This window comes from Plecotus auritus, assembly GCF_963455305.1.
Source record: "Plecotus auritus genome assembly, chromosome: 9".
NCBI lineage: Eukaryota > Metazoa > Chordata > Mammalia > Chiroptera > Vespertilionidae > Plecotus > Plecotus auritus.
This window is the reverse complement of record NC_137783.1, coordinates 133,089,166-133,111,828: the sequence shown is the minus strand read 5'-3', so window position 1 is coordinate 133,111,828 and position 22,663 is coordinate 133,089,166. Positions and strand designations below refer to the sequence as shown.

At 35.7% G+C, this 22,663-nt stretch overlaps 1 protein-coding gene across 1 annotated transcript in view; it reads left to right on the top strand.

Annotated features, from left to right (window-relative positions):
- Positions 1–22,663, top strand: part of LOC308233726 (doublecortin domain-containing protein 1-like) — a gene marked incomplete at its 3' end in the record, with an annotated part of 168,387 nt that overhangs the window by 93,838 nt on the left and 51,886 nt on the right. Inside the window, exons 7-8 of the mRNA XM_080640676.1 lie at positions 11,842–11,934; positions 22,305–22,475. Coding sequence (XP_080496802.1) covers positions 11,842–11,934; positions 22,305–22,475 — 264 coding nt within the window. The remainder of the gene's footprint in view (positions 1–11,841; positions 11,935–22,304; positions 22,476–22,663) is intronic.

The following is a 22,663-nucleotide window of genomic DNA, read 5'->3' as shown; positions in this document are numbered from 1 at the left end:
AAAGACTTTGCAGTAATATTTGTTACTGTTCAACGAATGCCCTTCACTTACCCTTCTGTCATTCTGAGATGGGAATAACCCTGGGTGTTCAAGTAGCACCTGCTGGTAGAATCAGGTATTGACATTTGACATTTTCTCAGACATTGCTCTTGGGGAATTTAGAACTCAGGTTCAGAAACAACAGCAATAGCAGCAGGAACAGTCCTCTAGAAAATCAGGGGTATTCTTTTAAAAGCTGTTGTTTTTGTAAGGCAAAGGGGACAAATTCTCAATTATAATTCAGGTTATTATTCTAGCATTATTAACACATTTGTGACGCTCCTTAGAAGTATTATACAGTGTCAATTGCTAAAGCATGCCACATTTATGTAGTATAAATGTTTAGATTTAAGTGCTAAGATAAAGGCTTATTAGAAACACAATTGTAACAAATCAATTAATATCATAAATTGGGGAGCTCTGAGTATGAATTGTCAATCTCATATGAAATGGATATCAGAGTCAAAACAAATATTAAAGATATGTTAAGTTTGTGTCTTGTGTTGATTAGAATGTTTTAACATAGCCAAAAAGATATTTAAGTACATATACCTAAAAATATATGATCAATCTTAGGAACTTTATTCATGAGACCTTATGGGTTTACTTATTTAATGTAGCAAATGTAAGTGTTACATAATGGTTAAGTGCTTATAATCACCTATTGAAAGGTTTTGCATCAAAAAAACTATGCAAATTTTATGGAAACTAAGGTTATAGTAAAATTAATTGCTTAAGCGTTGCTGCATTAAAGTCATCAGAAATTAATAAATTAATGAAAATAAAATGTTATTATTATGACTGTCCACTAAAGAATTGCCTGGGTTATTGCCAAGGCACTTGGTAGAAATGAACTAAATGTATCACATCAAATGATAGGAAACAGGGGATACCGACTTTTCACATAGAATCATGCCACCTACGTAGCTAATCCATTGATCTTTTTGGTGGAAGGGGTATCATGAATACTTTGTATTTTAGAACCAATATAAATTTCCCCTCCCCCACAATTCATCCCTCAAGTTGCCTGATACTTCCTATTAAAAAAGAAGAGGAAATTCCTTCCTGACCTTGCAAATGATCATTTTCTTTCTTGAAGCATGAGATTTGATTGCCCTTGCAATCCAGGCTCACACTTACTGCCTGCATTGTGAATAACCGTTCCTTTCTCAGTCATGGTGTTTGACTCTATGACCTCCCACAGAAATGAATTCCAAGCACAGACGGTGCATTGAAAAATGGAGATGGGAGTTCTTTGATACTAGATGGTAGACATATTGAGCTAGGAGCATCCTGCTCTGAATTCTCTATAAATGCAAATCTGGCTGGGTCAGGGAGAACATATCCAAAGAGTTTCAGAAAGCATTTACCCTGTGAAATTGTACTTAAAAATCCCAGGGTGAACTCTTCAGTTCGTTAGAATGTGGTCCCCAAACACCAAGGTTGTGGGTTCAATCCCCAGTCAGGGCACATACCAGAATTAACCAATGAATGCATAAATGAGTGGAAGGACAAATGGGTGTTTTTTATCCCCCCTCTCTCTCTTCTTTCCTCTCTTTCTCTAAAAATCAATTTAAAAAAATCCCAGAGTGGAAACCAGTGTAGCTTTTTGTCCCTATGTGGATTAGAGATGATGGAGAATATTTTGGCAGTAAGTTTGGTTGGAGAAAAGCAACCATTTGGTAATTATTAATTCAGACTTGTTTTCAGAATATGTGATGTTTGGGATGGCACCAGCGCAGAAGTTGACCTTTGCTTTATTAATTCTTTGATAATAAAAATATTTGCATGGTGCTTTGTAGTTTATGATGTGATTTTTCCAGGTTAAAGTTATCTCATGTGATTTTCTTAATAGCCATTGAGGTAGGTAAATATTGTTACTGGCACAAATCCCCAGTAATTGTGAAAATAATACTGGGAAGGAATACATAAAATCCTCAGGAAAACGACTGCTCTGGAGTAATCTCAGACACTTTGGAAGGGCTTATTTACATAGAAACAGCGTGGTCACTACAAGTCAATTTATCAACTGTTTTTATGCATCCAAAGTTGTCTTACCATAGTTTAAACAAATTGACACTGTTTATCTTGTTTCAGTTTGTGTGCATATTTGAATAGGAAAATAATACTTTACAACATTCATAATCAAATTTTTCAGTATTTCATGTTCTTGTCTAATTTGTGTGAATTGCACTCTTTCAAGAGAGATTTTAAAAAATAAAAATGAGTATTTTTCTTATTAAAAATACATTATGGTTAATTTTTTATTGTGGTAAAATATCATTGCCTAAAATTTTCATTTTAACCATGTTATTAAGTGTATAGTTGAGGCATTAAGTACACTTACACTGCTGTGCAACCATTACCATTTTCCATCAGGACTTCTCATCTTCCCAAACTGAAACTCTGTACCTATTAAGTACTAACACCTCACTCCCCTCTCCCCCTAGCTTCTGACAACCACCATCTCTATGAATTTGACTACTCTAGGTACTTCATATATGTGTAATCAAAATATTTGTGCTTCTGTGCATGTCTTATTTCACTTAGCATAATGTTTTCAAGGTTCATCCATTTTGTAGCATTTGTCAGTATTTCCTTCCTTTAAGGCTGAATAATATTCCACTATATCTAGATACCACATGTTGTTTATCCATTCTTTTGTCGATCAACATTTGGGTTGCTTCCATCTTTTGGCTATTGTGATTATGGCTACTTTGAATTGAATAATTTTATTATTAAACTAGAGGCCTGGTGCAAGGGAGTCATGCACTGGTGGGGGACGTGGCCTGTGGGGATCGGCCCGCTATGGGAGTGCCGCTCATCCTGATCAGCCAAGCAGCTGTGGACCTGCCCTCTGAGTGGCTGCTCCACTGTGGGAGTGCACTGACCACCAGGGGGCAGCTCCTGTGTTGAGCGTCTGCCCCCTGGTGTTCAATGCGCTTCATAGCGACTGGTCAAGCAGTAGTTCTCGTCGTTACACCATTCGATCGCTGGGCTTTTATTATATAGAATAAGTATTGAATAATCTCAGTGGGTAAACTTATTTTTATAAGATGGTTAAAAATGTTGATATATTTCCATAATTATTTTTATTTTATTTTATTCATTATCATTCCTTTGACTTGCTCTAAGTACTTTATTTGCAAGAATTTATTGTCTTAATTTGAAAGTCATAATTTTTTGAGCACTAATGTCCATTATAGCTTACATACCAAAGATATAGACAGTGACAGAGGGCATGAATGTGGAGGAGGTCATGGCCAGATTTAGTGTGCAGATTTGAATTGTTTGACCTGCAGAAAGTGTGTAAATTTTTTAAAAAATCAGTTGCCAACATCTAAAAATTAGATTTCCACATTCAATTCTAGATTTTTTTGTGAGGACATACATGACATATGTGAGGACATACATAACATGTGTTAGGGTTTATTGGTTGCAATCAGTGGGCTCTGTCTCAGGCTAACTTAGGCAAAAACATGATATAATGAAATGGTAGGTGGTAGCATATGGAATGTAAGGAAAGACCAAAGAAAGGGACCGTAAAAATAACTGTAACAGCTGCCGACCTCTGGATCTAGGGTCAGTTTCTTCTGGGCATTGCTAATGGGACAGATTCTCTCCAAACTGTTTATGTCTCTGTGTGGGTCCCCTCATTACTCTATCTCTGAAGAGAAAGGCCCATTGGTATGACAGTCAGGGGTCCCCTCGTTGGCCAGCATGGCATTGATTCTCCAAAACTGAATTCGGTAGTGGAAGAAATGGAGTGGAGAGTCAGTCAATTTGAGAGGGCAAGCTTAGATCAATGATAGAATGTTTAAACAGAAAGTTTATAATCTGACTACGGAGTCAGGACTAACTCAGTACCACTTTCCCCACACAATATTGAAGGCCTAAAATTTCTTATGATTACCTTTTTTTGAAAACACAAGAAAGAAAGGAGATTTTAAAAGCTATTTTAGTTTCTTTAAATGATAAACAAATTGAAGGTAAAGTACTATGGAGAGTTCTCTTTTACATCTGTTTAGATGAACTGTAACTATTTGAAAATATTACCATTTAAAATATTACCATTGTGATGTTTTTATTTGCTGGTTTTCAAATATTATTAATATTTCTTTGATAAATTCTCCCTTATGAGAGGGGTCCTTAGCTTTGGAAGGCCTGGGCTGTAGAGCTATGATTCTTGCTCAAAGACTCAGCACTAATTTGTAGCAGAGTCAGAATTCACAGCCAGTTTTTAAAAATATATTTTTTTATTGATTTGGGAGAGGGAGAGTGAGATAGAAACATCAATGATGAGAGAGAATCATTGATCAGCTGCCTCCTGCACTCCTCACACTGGGGATGGAACCCACAACTTGGGCATGTGCTTTGACCAGAAATCAAACGTGACCTCCTGGTTCATAGATTGATGCACAACTGAGCCATGCTGGCTGGGCACACAGCCAGTTTTAAATTAAGGGTTCTGTTCCTTCTCCAAGTCTACATGTTTTTTATAGAAGGAACTTAAGTGAAACAATCTGATAGGAAGTGGGAGCTAGGTCAGAATTTACTTAAGGGATCGTTAAGACCTGAACTGAGTTAAGCATATTTAGCTAGAGAGGATGGGGCTGAACCAAGGCAAAGCTAAGAACTGAGTCCTCAATTATGTCCTCATTTGCATATTACCCCCAGCTTATATGGAACTCATACCAGGTAGAATAAAGATAGATGTTGAGTATTTGACAAAGGAGGCATGAACATACAATGGAGTCAAGACAGTCTCTTCAATAAATGGTGTTGGGAAAATTGGACAGATACATGCAAAAAAATGAAACTAGATCACCAACTTACACCATACACAAAAATAAACTCAAAATGGATACAGGACTTAAATATAAGACGGGAAACCATAAAAATACTAGAGGAATCCACAGGCAGCAAAATCTCAGACATATGCCAAAAGAACTTTTTCACTGATACTGCCCCTAGGGCAATGGAAGCCAAAGAGAAAATAAACAAATGGGACTACATCAAAATAAAAAGCTTTTGCACAGCAAAAGAAACCATCAACAAAACAACAAGAAACCCCACTGCATGGGAGAACATATTTGCAAATGGTATCACTGATAAAGGTTTAATTTCCAACATCTACAGGCAGCTTATACAACTTAATAAAAGGAAGATAAATGATCCAATAAAAAAAATGGGCAACGGACCTAAATAGAATCTTTTCGAAAGAAGACAGAAGGAAGGCCAAGAGACACATGAAAACATGCTCAAAGTCACTAATTATCCGAGAGATGCAAATCAAAACGACAATGCGATACCATCTCACACCTGTCAGAATGGCTATCATCAACAAATCAACAAACGACAAGTGTTGGCGAGGATGCGGAGAAAAAGGAACCCTTGTGCACTGCTGGTGGGAATGCAGACTGGTGCAGCCACTGTGGAGAACAGTATGGAGTTTCCTCAAAAAACTGAAAATGGAACTCCCATTTGACCCAGTAATCCCACTCCTAGGAATATATCCTAAGAAACTAGAAACACCAATCAGAAAGGATATATGCACCCCTATGTTCATAGCAGCACAATTTACAATAGCTAAGATGTGGAAACAGCCTAGGTGCCCGTCAGCAGATGACTGGATCAGAAAACTATGGTACATCTACACAATGGAATACTATGCTGCCATAAAAAAGAAGGAATTACTACCATTTGTAGGCACCTGGATGGAATTAGAGAACATTATGCTAAGTGAAATAAGCCAGTCAATGAAAGAAAAATACCACATGATCTCACTCATTTGGTGATAATGAAAAACATTATAAACTGATGAACCAAAAGATAGTTACAAAGGCAGTAAAGCATCAAACAGACTGTCTAATTACAGCAGTAAGGTTAGGGAGAGGTGGGGGAAATAAGAGATCAACTGAAGGACTTGTATGCATGCATATAAGAGTAACCAACAGATGCAAAACATTGGGGGGGGAGGGCATGTATGGGAGTGGGGTGGGGGGGGGGCAATGGTAAGATATGTACACATATAATACCTTAATAAAAATTTGAAAAAAAAAAAAGATAGATGTTGAGGAGCAAGGCAGAAATTTAAGTGAATAATTTGTTCCATGCTAAGACAAATGGGAATTAACAATTTTTCTTTGGGTTTCATAAAGCATGCACCCATCCACCCACCCCAGCCCTGTTTACACAGTTTTTTTGCAAGAGCATGTGGCCTTATGTAATAAATACTTTCCTGAAAAGCTAAAAATAAAATAGATTAATAAATTTAGATATGGGAGGTTCACACTAACAATCTAGTCCTTGTTCCCCAGTATGAAACATTCCTTGTGGTCAGACCATTGCCTTAGTCTGACTCACTTGGATCAGCTATGCCCTTTTTGCTTGTCCTTCAAGGCTCAGCTTGTCTTCTGTCCTTCCCCAAGCCATGTCAAGCCACCTCACTAACTGTATTTAGAATGAATTTCATCATGTAGTTAATTACTAAGTAGTAATATTAATATTTATTAATAATATTGCCCTATAGTATCACTTCTCCTTTTCCTAGCTTGATACTACCCATAATTTATGCCTTTCCATCTCTAACCATTCCGTATCCAAATAAAATTTTTGTTCTTTATACTTATAGATTGCATTGTTTTTACCTCCATCTAATTGTTATCTACCTTATGACATAAATTGCATTTTCTGTTGTTTTCAATTATTTTCTCAACCATATGGCACTTCTCTACTAATCTGTTTGTACCTAGAAAAATGCCTAGTACAGTTATTGCCTGAAAGCATGTTATATTATTTAATGCTGTGGTTTTCTAAATTGTGAGGGGGATTGGGATCAGTTGGATTAAGTTCTACATTCCCAACTGACTTCTTCCCTACAACTCCAAATTTTTATCTAATTAAGAGCTAAGCTAGTCCAGCCAGCATGGCTCAGTGGTTGAGCTTCGACCAATGAACCAGGAGGTCACAGTTTGATTCCCAATCAGGGCATATGCCCAGTTGCGGGCTTGATCCCCCGTGTGAGGCATGCAGGAGGCAGCTGATCAATGATTCTCTCTCATTGTTGATGTTTCTCTCTCTCTCTCTCTCTCTCTCTCTCTCTCTCTCTCTCTCTCTCTCTGATATATATATAAGCTAAGCTAGTGTTTAAAGATTTCAGAGAGCATGTTCCACCATGAGGACCATTTATTAAACATATCCACATGTATTTTTTATTTGTCCAGCCTAATTATAAACCTTGAATCTTGGTCTGGTGTTTCTCTGTAGTCCCTGGTTTAATTCTGAATAAATAGTCGAGCTTAAATAAATTTTAAGATGAAATACATAAGTGTATGATAATATTTACATCTTATGAATTTTAGGTTCAGTTAAATTCTAAAGGATATTTCAATTAATTCTTAAGTTAAAAGTAGTTCACATTTCTTTAACTTATCGCAAGTGTTGAACACATAAAATTATTCCTTAAACAAATTCACACATACACACACACACTTTGAAAACCCCATGTGGGAGTCCCAAGAATCACTCAATATTTATGGCAGGTAGCATTTATTTGACACATTTACCTGTTTATTAGTTTGATTTTATACATTTGAACTTTTCTGACCATTGCCTATATTTTGGTTTAATCTTCGTTGACATGTAAGAAACCAAAAATATAAATGACACAGACTCATTATTAATTCTTTTACCAAATATTTCATGTGTGTGGCCATTCTTTATTGATTCCATTAACGCATTTCCAGACACAAATTATTTATGTTGACAAAATTTAGAGTTTTTCCTGGACATCCACCATTCCAAACAGTGGCTTCCCCCACACTCCTAGCAGCCACCTCCTGTTCCCATACATAAATGGCAGCCAGCAATGGCTGGAAACAAAGGACTCTCTCCCAGTCCCTGAATACAGTGACATTCATTCTGAGAGAAGCAGGGGCAGCTTTTTGAAAGCCGACTTCTTCAGCTGGACAATAACACACAATGAGTTATTGACTTGTTTATATACGGAGCTCTTTTCAGTAACTAACTCTGACTCCCACAGTCTGGACAAATGATTGATTTCGTGGTTAGAAAAAGAGAAAGCTCTTACGCTAAAACTCTGTAGTGCAAACTACTTCTTCCCCATTTGTTCCCGAACTGAATAGAACCTTATTAAAATGCACTTTCCAAAAAAATACCTGCAGCTGGCCTTTATAACCATGTTTTGTATATATAAATAAGTAATTTGTCCCAGTCTTTTGTATATTAACAGGCCATTGGGAAACTTGTCAATACATATGAAGGCTGATTGTCTTGTTGTTTATGCTGAACTGTATTGCCTATATTGATCTGCATGTAAACTATGGATCAAATAATTTATTAATCAATATTTACTGGTCAAAGATATCAATTTTTGATAGAAAGATTTAATTTCTTGTTGGGTTATGTTGATTTATTAAGGACTTTATACACAACACACATCATATACGTCACACTTGAATCATTAGCTATTCTCCTGAATACAAAGAAAACTACATGTAGAACTACAGTTCAGAACCCTGAGTTTGGTTGGACTGATAGCTCTTCCCTCTTTGGTCAGTACTTAAATGGAATGTCAATATGAATTAGGTAGACAGAACACACCAGCTTATTTGATTACTATTCCTTTTAAAAAAATACTAATGACTGGACTCTAGAGTTTTACTTTAGAGGTATTTTCTCCTATAAAATAGAATTTATCTTACTATGTATCTAAGTGTTTACACAATTAGCCTTTAAACAGAATTTGTTTTTCTCTGTCTGACTTATTTTACTTAGAGTAATCCCCTCAAGCTTTATCTTTTTTGTATGTTTTTTAATTTGAAGTTAATTTGAGGTTTTTATTCTAGGATAGGACATTGTGGACCTCACTCATTTATAGGGTCACCAGGAATCAGAGCTGACTCTATGGCACAGAACACATATACTCTTTTTATACACAAAAATTAGCCTCAGAAATTACAAACCCATTGACAGAAAAGAATATCTCATGTATTTTAGATAAGAACAGCCAATAAAAAGCATCTAGTTTTATTTTAATGAAGAGACAGGATGCTCTCCTAAAGTGATAGGAGAGAAGAATCCTCCTATTGTTGTAATGTCCTGGGATGTGAGAGAGAGATGCTATTGGTACGGCATATTATTAATACCTTAGGGTGAAAATGCACTCTCTGAATTTGACATTTTATTTTCAATAATTTTCTTTAAGTGATTGTAATAAGCCCCTCTCTCTCTCTCTCTCTCACTCTCTCTCTCTCTCTTTCTCTCGGCTGGTCTGTTTCCAGAAAAGGCCCTGTGTGTGTATCCTTATATTTTGTTGACCATTTAATTTCCAATATCTTGGTGGATTCTCTATTTGGTACTATGCATATGGTGCTTTTCAGTACTATTGATGTTTTCCCTCAAGCTTATGTACAGTATTTCGGTGAATGTTGAGCATTGGAATGAAGGTGATTTTTCTAACTGTAGCTCTTTCAAAGGTAAAGAATTCCCACCTTCAAAGAGTTCATTGGAAGCAGTTCTAAATTCCATGGTCCTGAGAGACCTCATTAGAATCTAACTTACTACTGTGGTATTGAGTTTTGTGGTTATGTTTTTGTTTTGTTTTGCTTCTCTTCAAAACTATCTGCTCTGAATGTTTCTGCATTTGGAAATCAATTATGTAAAGAATAGATGAGCTTGGTGAATATTTCCCCCGTCACACTCCAATTCACTTATTTATTCCTGAGATGAGAATCACCCAATAAAGAAATAACCATGGAGACTTGACACAGTATATTGTGCCTCAGTTTACAGATAGGATTCCATGAATGGAAGTTGAGTTTGATACTTGGTGTTTTATAATATTGTGGTGTGGTTTTTTTTTTATTCCTACAGCACAGGAAAATATATTCCTTGGGGAGGGGGGATTAAGCCTAAGAATAGACTCACATGATATTTTCCCCCAGTTTTATTGAGGTGTAATTGACATATGGTACTGTGTAAGTGTAAGGTATAGAGCATATTGACTTTCATGTATGGTTAAATGATAACTTCAATAAGTTTAGTTAATATCCATCATCTCACATAGATACAAAGAAAACCCCAATTTTTTAACCTTGTGAGGAAAACTCTTAGGATCTCTTGAAACTTTTAAAAATACCATATAGCATTGTTAACTATAGTCATCATGTACATTACATGATTTTTTAAAAACTTGTTTTTGGTAAATTCCCAATCTAGAGATCAGCCTGCCTGCCACTTGTTTTGTGTTTTATTGAGGCATAGCTACACTCATTTGTTTATATATAGTCTATTTCATGCTATCAGGTCTTAGTTGAATAATTGCAACAGACTGTATACCCACTCCCAAGCCTAAAATATTTACTATCTGGCCCTTCACAAAAATATTTGTCAACTACTTATCTAGGCTGGTCATTAGACTAAAGGTTCCTGGGTCTTTCCTCTCCACCAAAACAAATTTCTGATATACTGAGCTGTATCACATATCAGTAGATGAAGAGTTCACAGGTGCATCCAGCCGTGTGGCTCAGTGGTTGAGTGTGGACCTTTGAACCAGGAGGTCATGGTTCGATTCCCAGTCAGGGCACATGCCTGGGTTGTGGGTGGGTTCGATCCCAGTGTGGGGCATGCAAGAGGCAGCCGATCAATGATTCTCTCTCATCGTTGATGTTTCTATCTCTCTCTCCCTCTCTCTTCCTTTCTGAAATCAATATATATATATATATATATATATATATATATATATATATATATATATATTTTAAAGAGTTCACAGGTGTGATATTATTCATTTAGGATATATGCATAGTTAGATTGAGGAGGCCATATCGTTGGCCCCGCCCCCATTTTATCCCAAGTATAAGAGTGGGTCTTCAGGCAGGGTATGGATTAAAGATTCATGTTAACTCAAGCATAATTGGCCAGGCATACAATTGAGACCTCTTTAAAACAATAATAACATTAGCAAAACATACAACACAAAGCAAAAAACATGGTCATTATTCATTTTTAATCCTCAGTAAGGAGAAACAACATGGGAAGTCCATTGTTTAAGAACTAACTGTTCAAGATTCCAATTCAGAGGATTCAGTATCAGGCTATTTTCTTTCTTTCTATTAATGCCAATCTGTTGAGTGAATATTATTGAGTGAGTTTAGCGTTTTCCTTTTGTTGAAAACAGTATTTTGTTTCCATGGGGACTGTTTATAAAGAAATATAGAGTGGACTACTTTCACCTTTTTATAATAAGAGTTAGTGGCAGTAGCAGAAGACCTTTATCTGGCTTTGTGAATAGAGCAGATCACAGGTAACTGTTCAGGTATTTCAGGTACATTATCCTTTGTTGTGAAATATTATAAACCATTTTGTACCATTCTAGAGTGTTTGAATTTACATTTGCCTTTGGTTTATGTCCTTGAATTCTTATTCTGACATAACAGCAGCAAATTTATTCCCTACTGGCAATAAAAGACTAAAAGAGGAAATATCTGCCTCGTTTTAAAAAGCTGCTATGCTCATTTTGATAAAATGTCTTTAAATAGTAGTCACTATTGTCAACTATCTGCATATCCAAATCATATTTCAGTAAATTTAAAAGCAACAAAAGTGGAAAATTCAGTGTTAAATATAAAAATAAACTTTAGACTTATTTATCTCAATGAAATTAATTCATTTTCACATAAGTATTTGAAATTAGATTTCATGATTGTGCTAAATTAGTTGTTTGAATAAAGACTGCTATTAGGTATAAACAGGTGCCTATTTTTTTTTATTTTCTAGTTGAACCTGGCTGTGGATGAACAGAAAGAGAAAATTACGGAAAAAATCATTCTTTCAATGACAGCAAAGGAACTCCATAAGGCACAGGAAGAAGTAAGGAACTTGTTTTTTAAACTATATTGTAACATCACAATGAACACTAATTTTAAAATTAAGACAAATTTTACTTGGGTCTGGTAGTGAACCAACTAACTATATATAGTTACCTGATAACAACATAATGGGAAAAATTGATCAAAACTGGAAATCATTTTATTGATATTGGAAGCTTGAAAAATAATTATATGCTTGAAAGATTAAATCATATTGTAATTTTCTGAAAAATATTTCTGAATGTTTTCTCATAAAAATCCCAATTTAGGAAGTTATTACATGTGACTTGAATCTGAAAATTATAAAATTCGCTAGCAGGAAAACCATTACAATTTTGTTGGACTTTAAATAAATACTAAATCTTATTTGTATTTTCTGACTTTCTAGGAGTAGAATTATTGTTATGAATTTGAGAAATGCTAATGTTGTTTTCTGTTATCAAGAAAAAACTGGAGTTTACAAATGTCAAGTCTAAGTGAGCTAATCATAAGATTCTGTTGTCAATATTGTAATGAAAAACCATTAAAGCAAACCTTCTTCTCTCCAGAGCTCATGCTGTGAAGCTGACAGCATCATCGTCCATAAATGAAATTTTAATACAAAATTAGTGTTAGATAAAAAGGGAAAATGATTTTTATGTAGTTTCCTGAAATACAAAAGCATTTAATCTTTCTGAAACAAGATGATGGTTTTGCCCATTTCCATGTACCACTGGCAGTAAATAAAATCTACAAGCACTTAAAGAATAAGATAGTGTCAATATTTAAAAATGAAACTTTCATGTAACTCTCTTGACATTTTAGCAAATAAATCTATGCAAGGTTTAGATTTTTTAGTATTTTCTTATTTTGATTATATCTCTTTTGTTAACTATGTATTTTACAATAGATGAGAAGGTACAATGCATTTCCCTGAGTGAATTCAAGTCTTACATCAGCGACCACATTAATATTTAGGAGTTATATATGTCCAGTATTAAAGACTGTATTGCAAACATTAATTGGTAATCTCAGTAGAAAATATCTCATAAGAAAAATTCAAAGATGTAACAAATAACAATTGTATAGATTTAAGTTATAGTTCTCATTCCACTTAATATTAACAAGTTAAAAGAGTAGGTTGTTAATGATAAATTTTAAAATGTTGTCCTCTATTTATTTTAAAAATGTTCTTTATTACGATTGGAGAGTTTTATTACATTTTTTCAGTAAGTTTAAAATTACTCTATCCTGTATCTTGGTATGGTAAACTTTAGAAAATGCAAATAAATATCCCTAGTATAATTAAAATTATAACACAAATTATTATTAGAGAGAAATAGGAAATTAAAAAATGAAAAAATTAAGTATTTTCTGCCTTTTAAATATTGTAATTGTTTACTCTGATATTTTATGCAAAATTGCAGCTTCAATGAAACTGAAAGCTTGAAGTGGCTCAGGAAAATGATCATTATACTAAATATATAATTTTGAATGCTACTTTGCTAGCAAAACTAGAAATGAAAATTATTTTTTCTGGAAAATCCAACATTCTTATTCATATTTAATATTTCTTCTTTATTATCACTTAATATCTGTTTAGTACCTATGTACCTGCACATTACTATATTTGGTTATATATCTGCTTGATCAGCTGTGTGTGTGTATGTGGAATATTCCATACACTATGAGAATAATTTTAACATCATTACTTTAAAAGTGATTATATTAATACTAGAGGCATGGGGGGCGGGGGTATCCCTCAGCCCAGCCTGCACCCTCTCTAATCTGGGACCCTTCGAGGGATGTTGGGCACAGTCGGACATACTTCTCACAATCCAGGACTGCTGGCTCCCAACCGCTTGCCTGCCTGCCTGACTGATTGCCCCTAACCACTTCTGCCTGCCAACCTGATCACCCCCTAACCACTCCCCTGCCAGCCTGATTGACGCCTAACTGCCCCCCTGCCAGCCTAATTGCCCCTAACTGCCCTCCCTTACCAGCCTGGTCACACCCAACTGCCCTCCCCTGCTGGCCCGATTGCCCCTAATTGCCCTCCCCTTTAGGCCTGGTCACCCCTAACTGCCTTCCCCTGCAGGCCTTGTCCCCCCTAACTGCCCTTTCCTGCAGACCTGGTCCCCCCCAACTGTCCTCCCCTGCAGGTCTGGTTGCCCCCAACTGCCCTTCTCTGTGGGCCTGGTCACCTCTAACTGTCCTCCCCTGCTCACCTGATCACTCACAACTGCCCTCCCCTGCTGGCCATCTTGTGGCGGCCATCTTGTGTCCACATGGGGGCAGCCATCTTGTGTGTTGGAGTGATGGTCAATTTGCATATTACCTCTTTATTATATAGGAGGATTGAGTTGTAATTTCTAGTATTTTGGTTAGGAAAAGTCAGTGACATCCAGTTTTGGCCTTAATTCACATACAGAGAAGTGAACTTGTCATGGTGAAGAGAAATGCAAAGTTGTGGAGGGGAGATTACTTTAATACTTATTTTTTACTATAATTTACTTTTTTACAAAATACTATATTTTTAGACATTTTAAAAAACCTAAATTAAACATCCTAAAACCTGAGATTTAGAATTCTGCTTTCTATAGTTTTATCTTAAAATCTGGTTTGATTTCATGTAATTTTTCCACATGAAAACTGGGAATAATAATAATGTATTCATCATCAGACCACTTTGAGGTAATGACTTATGTTAAACTACATCAAGCTTTTAGAAAATGGTCTACTGGAAAGCTGCATGTAATTTATTATTGTTGGTTTAAAAGTATGTTATTCCAGGTTATCTGAAAAGTAAATACCTAGGTGTAAATAAATGTGTATGCATTTTATTAGAAGAACTGCCTATGAGAGAAAATGGGGAGAGCTATGGGTGATGCTGGGAGACGTATTTGAGCACCAGGAAAGAAAGAGGAAAGGAAGACTGGATGGAAGCATCCTAAACTGTTGTGCAGTCTAAGAAAGGTTCAGCAAAGCTGGTGGTGTATCCTTAAGCCAAAATTATCTAACAGAGGAGTCCTGTGACTTGGTCTTCTCAGCCATTGGTACTAACTTGGTGATGGATTTCAGAGCACAGTAGTTGGGACCCTTGGACAATTATGCTCCTATAGTTAGAGGTCAGTGAAACACATTCTTATTGCTTCCTGTAAAGGTATAGTTGACATCATCCTCGTTGCCATCAACATAGTCAAGTGGGTGATAAAGACATTTAAAATATTTCTATTTTTAATCAACTCTTTCCCCATGTGTAGATGTGGATGTTAGACTCTTGAATCAGCCAAAAGTCAGCACATAAAGGGACCTATGGTAGGAAATAAGATAAATCTACTTCCTAGCAGTAGTCTAGGAAACTATTAAAAAGTTGAGAGTAATCGAAGTGGTAAGAACAAGAGGTGGTACACACGTCAGGTTTCCTGGTAGTTACACTGCAGCTTCCAAATCAAGAGATACTGAATTTTGCTCACAAGTCCCCATATTTTCTCATCTTCATTCATTCAAGTCTGGGTTATGTTCCTTTTTTTAATTTCTTTTTTTTAAAACATTTTTTTATTAAGGTATTATATGTGTACATATCTTACCATTGCCCCCCCCACCCCACTCCCATACATGCCCTCACCCCCCAATGTTTTGCATCCGTTGGTTACTCTTATATGCATGCATATAAGTCCTTCAGTTGATCTCTTATTTCCCCCACCTCTCCCTAACCTTACTGCTGTAATTTGACAGTCTGTTTAATGCTTTACTGCCTCTGTATCTATCTTTTTGTTCATCAGTTTATAATGTTTTTTATTATCCACAAATGAGTGAGATCATGTGGTATTTTTCTTTCATTGACTGGCTTATTTCACTTAGCATAATGTTCTCCAATTCCATCCAGGTTGCTACAAATGGTAAGAATTCCTTCTTTTTTATGGCAGCATAGTATTCCATTGTGTAGATGTACCATAGTTTTCTGATCCAGTCATCTGCTGACGGGCACCTAGGCTGTTTCCAAATCTTAGCTATTGTAAATTGTGAACATAGGGGTGCATATATCCTTTCTGATTGGTGTTTCTAGTTTCTTAGGATATATTCCTAGGAGTGGGATTAATGGGTCAAATGGGATTTCCAGGTCAAATGGGATTTCCATTTTCAGTTTTTTGAGGAAACTCCATACTGTTCTCCACAGTGGCTGCACCAGTCTGCATTCCCACCAGCAGTGCACGAGGGTTCCTTTTTCTCCGCATCCTCGCCAACACTTGTCATTTGTTGATTTGTTGATGATAGCCATTCTGACAGGTGTGAGATGGTACTGCATTGTCGTTTTGATTTGCATCTCTGAGATAATTAGTGACTTCGAGCATGTTTTCATGTGTCTCTTGGCCTTCCTTCTGTCTTCTTTAGAAAAGATTCTATTTAGGTCCGTTGCCCATTTTCTTTTATTGGATCATTTATCTTCCTTTTATTAAGTTGTATAAGCTGCCTGTAGATGTTGGAGATTAAACCTTTATCAGTGATAACATTTGCAAATATGTTCTCCCATACAGTGGGGTTTCTTGTTGTTTTGTTGATGGTTTCTTTTGCTGTGAAAAAGCTTTTTATTATTGATTAAGGTATTACATGTGTCCTTATCCCCCTTTACTCCCCATCCCCCCCATTCATGCCCTCACCCCCCCCCCTGTTGTCTGTGTCCATTGGTTAGGCTTATATGCATGCATACAAGTCCTTTGGTTGATCTCCCCAAAAATGGGCAACGGACCTAAATCGATACTTTTCAAAAGAAGACAGAAGGAAGGCCAAGAGACATATGAAAACATGCTCAAAGTTATTTATGGAATATAATGAACAACATAAACTGATGAACAAAAACAGATCCAGAGACAGAGAAACATCGATCAGACCATCAATCCTTAGAGGGAAGGTAAGACACCCCCCCCCCCCCGTACCTTCCCTCTAAGGTTTGATGGTCTGATCGATGTTTCTCTGTCTCTGGATCTGTTTTTGTTCATCAGTTTATGTTGTTCATTATATTCCATAAATGAGTGAGATCATGTGATATTTATCTTTCTCTGACTGGCTAGCATAATGCTCTCCAGGTCCATCCATGCTGTTGCAAATGGTAAGAACTCCTTTTTTACCGTAGTTAGTATTCCATTGTGTAGATGTACCACAGTTTTTTTTTTTTTTTTTAATATTTTATTGATATTTCACAGAAAGGAAGGGAGAGGGATAGAGAGCTAGAAACATCGATGAGAGAGAAACATCGATCAGCTGCCTCCTGCACACCTCCCACTGAGGATGTGCCTGCAACCAAGGTACATGCCCTTGACCGGAATCGAACCCGGGACCTTTCAGTCCACAGGCCGACGCTCTATCCACTGAGCCAAACCGGTTTCGGCTACCACAGTTTTTTCATCCACTCATCTGCTAATGAGCACTTAGGCTGTTTCCAAATCTTAGCTATGGTGAATTGTGCTGCTATGAACATAGGGGTGCATATATCCTTTCTAATTGGTGTTTCTAGTTTCTTGGGATATATTCCTAGAAGTGGGATCACTGGGTCAAATGGGAGTTTCATTTTTAGTTTTTTGAGGAAACTCCATACTGTTCTCCACAGTGGCTGCACCAGTCTGCATTCCCACCAGCAGTGCACGAGGGTTCCTTTTTCTCCGCATCCTCACCAGCACTTGTTTGTTGATTTGTTGATGATAGCCATTCTGACAGGTGTGAGAAGGTACTGCATTGTCGTTTTGATTTGCATCTCTTGGATGATTAGTGACTTTGAGCATGTTTTCATATGTCTCTTGGCCTTCCTTCTGTCTTCTTTCGAAAAGTATCTATTTATGTCCGTTGCCCATTTTTTGATTGGGTTATTTATCTTCCTTTTGTTAATCTGAAAAACATTGTACTCTTGGGCCTGAAACAAAGAAGATATTTTAGGAAGTTTAAAATACTAATTTTCATCTCCATGCCCCTTTCTCATTCTTCTTAATTATGTTGTGAATTACTAGTAGAAAGTTTGTTGGTCTTCACTTTAAGTGCTCACCTGGCTTTGAGCCCATCCTGGCTGTATGTTACATGCCAAGATGACATTCCTAACATAGAGCCTGCTGCCCTTAGTACTGATTTCAAGTGACAGTTTAGTACAAAGTGCTCTAGGGTCCTCCTTACTAACATAGATGGACTCAAGGCCACATAGAATTCAGGCAGACAGCTGAACTTTGATCTTATCACTATAAAATCCAGGAACTTCTCCAGGAGTCATTCATTGTAACCGAAGTACAGTATTCAGAATGTATGGCTCAGAATGTACAACTTCAATATGTATACATTTTAGAATGATTACAAACAAAATGTTATGTAATGATTCTAAATCATCTTGAGAATTATAATTAAATTCAAGAGTTGCATGAATGTATTAGAAAACATGACCAAACTGCCCTACATGTTATACAAAAACCTACATGTATGTTTATAAACAGGTGTGCATTTGCATTCTTTCAGAAGTTTAGTTTGTTTCCTCCTCAGAATACTCAATTTTTTTTTTGTTATCTTCTGGTCATTTGTCACTCTCTCAAATTCTGAACAAGTGTCACTTCCGTGCAGCATTTCCACGGAGAGTGAGGAGTAGAATGTGTAGGCTTTCCGCTGCACAATGAGATGGTGCATTTTTTCAACATATGCATACGTAAGCCTTCTCCTGTGAATGGGACTGATAGGGTCAGATAATGTTTAAAGGGAAAGGCTTTATGTCTCTTGGGCCTCTATGTTTCCACATGGATGCTCCCACACACACATAGATTGAATTATGAACAGACCCATTAATGCTGGGATCACAAAAGGTCAAGTTTTGTCTTCTTTTACTCCTATTCACATTGCCTTTGTAGAGAGGGGGGAAAAAGGATTTGCAGAAAAAAAAAGATCATGATGAAGAATTTTAAAGAACATTTTTCCCCTTTTAGTAACATCTGTGATTTGAAAAAAAATTATATTATGTAAAGTAATTCAGAAGTATTGTATTACCTAGCCTATTTGGTATATGAATAAGTTCATCTTTAGGGTTATTTTTAAGGGTAACAAGTTATCACAATAATTGAGAACAAAATGTCACACTTTGAGGCTAAAAGACCTTATGAATATGTAAAGTTACAAAGTTTTAATAAAATTGGATGGAATTTTTATCAAAACATCAATGGCAGGATTCTTCATATATTTTCTAATATGTTTAATAAATATATTATTTTTTCTAAAACATTTAACTTGATTATTTTTAGTCATTTGTTAAAAAAAGGTGATAACTGGTGAAATGAAATTTGACATACATTAACAAATAATCATTATGCCAATGAAAATAGCAAAAATTACAGATTTTTTGGAGCAGTGAAGAATTCATAGTAAATGAAACTTTTAAGGCTTTAACCAATGAGAGTCGTTTAGTTTAGACTGCAAATGACATCATCAGTTGTATGGTTGGTTGATTTCTGATGTCACATGAAATCCCCTATCAGCGAAAGGCTATGGATTGTGACAGTAAAATCAGTCATGTATAAAAATGCTCTCAAATCAAAGCCAAAAATTTCTTTCTTCTCTTTCTTCCTTCCTTCCTTCCTTTCTTTTTCTTCCTTCCTTTCTTTTTCTTCCTTTCTTTCTTTCTCTCTCTCTTTCTTTCTTTCTTTCTTTCTTCCTTTCTCTCTCTCTCTCTCTCTCTCTCTCTCTCTCTCTCTCTCTCTCTCTTTCTGTGGCTTTTTATAACACAAGCTATACTATACAAAATTAAAGAAAGCAGTATTACTGACTAACAAAATACATGTACTTTAAAGATTACATAAAATTATATCTTCCTGAACCATAAGCCCCTGGAAATAAGCTCAGAGAGGATCAGTGCTTTCCAGAAATGGAATCTTGCTATTTAAGGCCTTTGATTCTTGGATTTTAATTTTGTCAGAAAACTGTACGAGCAAGTAAGCTGGCCTGTATTGTTCTTTAGTTTGGGAATGAGAAATGCTATTACCCATAATTTTAAAAAATATATTTTTATTGATTTCAGAAATGAAGGGAGAGGGTGAGAGAGATATAAACATCAATGATGAGAGAGAATCATTGATCGGCTTCCTCCTGTATGCCCCACACTGGGGATTGAGCCTGTAACCCCAGCATGTGCCCTGACCGGGAATTGAACCATAACCTCCTGGTTCATAAGTTGATGCTCAAATGCTGAGCTATGCCAGCCAGGCTATTACCCATCGTTTTTAATGATAACACTGCTAGAAGGTAGAATAGTGAAGATTAGGCTGAAAACATTGACTAATATGGGATTATTTAGATATTTTAAATGTTACAACTTACTTAAAGGTCTAACAGTATTTTATGGAAAGCACATAAATTTGTTCCAGAAAGTAAGGGAAAGATCTTGAATCTTGAATACCAAGCACAAGGAACCTGGGGGAGCAACTGGATGTTTAATATGCTATTGGAGGTACATTAATTCAGTTGAGATGGCAAGAAGAATTAGAAAGGGAGAGACCATGGACAGGGAAACCATTTAGTAGGTGTTTTGATAATTCAAGTAAAGGGTGGTGATGAGATGATGGCTTGGATCAGAGTATTACTTAAAAGAAAGGAAATGAAGGAGAGGAAATGTATGTATTTAAAAGAAGGGTTAGCAAACTACAGTCCTGGGGCCAAATCCAGCCCACCACTTGTTTTTCTTCATAAAGCTTGACTGGAACAACTGTTTATATATTGTCTGTGCTGGCTTTCAAACTACAACTACAGAGTCGAATAGTTTTGATGGAGATGATATGCCCCATAAAGCTGAAGAGATATCTATTATGTGGTTTCTTAAAGAGAAGAAGTGTATCAATCTTTTATTTAGAAGGAAAGATTGTTTAAAAGAAGTAGATGATTGATCTCATAGGGACAAATAAGAGAGATATGGGAGACCAAAGAAAAATAGCAATCATTTCAAGTAGCTTGTTTATAATGCTTCTGAAGTTCTTGGGGAAGTTAAATATAATTGGAATATATACTAGAATATTATATATGGATATTATATATATACATATACATATAAAATCTCAAATTAACTAGATATTGAAGGGAGGTGGAGAATCTCTGTAGCAAATGGTTTAAAATTTTTAACTGCTTCATCTGAAGTAGGATTTGGGATAGAAAGACAATATAAGAAAAACAATAAAAATTTAATATGCAGAAGACACTTAAACATGAAAATAATAATATAACATGTGCTCTAGTCATCTATTATAGGTTAGACATTATGGTGTCCATTATTTTATCTTATTTAATTTTTAATATGAAAAGCCAGTATTGTTCTTCATTTATGGATGAGGCATTTATTACCTGTTCAAAGTCTCTCAGTCAGTAAATCGGAGAGCCAGGATTTTAATCCAAGATTTTAGAAAGTCCATACTCTATTCACAGTCAGTCATAATTCTAAATGGGTCTAATTTGATCACTTTGGGATAATGTGGATTTTTGCTTTTCATCTTTTTTGTCACTACCAAATATGGACTAGTATTTATGTAAGAATCCAATCTATTAGAGAGAGTGTAAGTTTACAAACACAGCGAAGAGTCAAAAGGTGGTAATGGTTTTGAATTTGTAAAACATTCACTTACTATTTCTGAATCCTTAGCATGTCTAATTAATAATCCGTAGGTCAAGTTCATATCTCTCTTAAATATGGTGATTCTAAATGTAGAAATTTTAAAATAAAGGGTACATGTTTCTAAGCTATTGCTGTCTCTGGAAAAGTTCTATGCATTATTCAGAAATTGATATGTATTCAAAATATTGACTAGAATAGAGCATTGCCTTTGAAGTATGACTATTTTGGAAAATTGTATTTCAGAAATTTAGAAAATTATATTTTGGATATTTGGAAGGAAGATATCATATTGATTAATTTAAAAGGCCAACGAATGTTAATGAAATTAATATTAAAAATTTAAATATCATATGTACGGTAAAATAAAATATACTAAAAAGGAAGTTACATATAATAAAATTAAATGTTGTTGCCACATATATTAGGTTATTTAAAGTCTAAGGAGGTTTTGTGATGTTAAGTAGTTTAAAAGTCCTTGGCAAACTTGTCAGCTATATGTTCTTTTTATAACCAGAGATATTTTTCATTCAGCAATTATAAATGACTACCTGTTTCATATTATTGAAGTGCAAAAGTTATAAATTTTCCCATCAATAAAATTTGTTGATGAAGGAATGTATACCTCTTCTAGTCTTTTTACTTGAACATAGATCTATACTCACATCCTTGTATTTCAGTAATTTCCCCCCTATCAAACTAGGTAGTCAAAATCTAATAGGTGTGACATCAACAATTACTTCTTGCTAACAACTCTTGTAATTTAACCCCTTCAGGTGAGCAGGCTGATTGATGACTTGCAGACAGCTATCAAAAGCAACAGAGGTCATCTGTCTAAACTTGGCCCCCAATTACAGGCTGAGCAGGAGCAATTCTCCTCTTATGTCTACCAACACATTAAAAGCCTTCCAGCAAAAACTCTTATCCCAAGAGGCCTGCAGCTCAAGGTGGGTGTCATTCTATGCCTTGCATTGAGTTTAGCCAGAGACAAAACATTCTGCTGCATTTGAAGGCCCATGTAACAATGCAGATCAGCTTGAATTTCTTTTTATGTTGTCTTTCCTCAAACTGGAGTTTGGCTTACAAGTGCTAATATTACCATTCAGGGAATGTATTTTAAAAGAAAATACCTAGA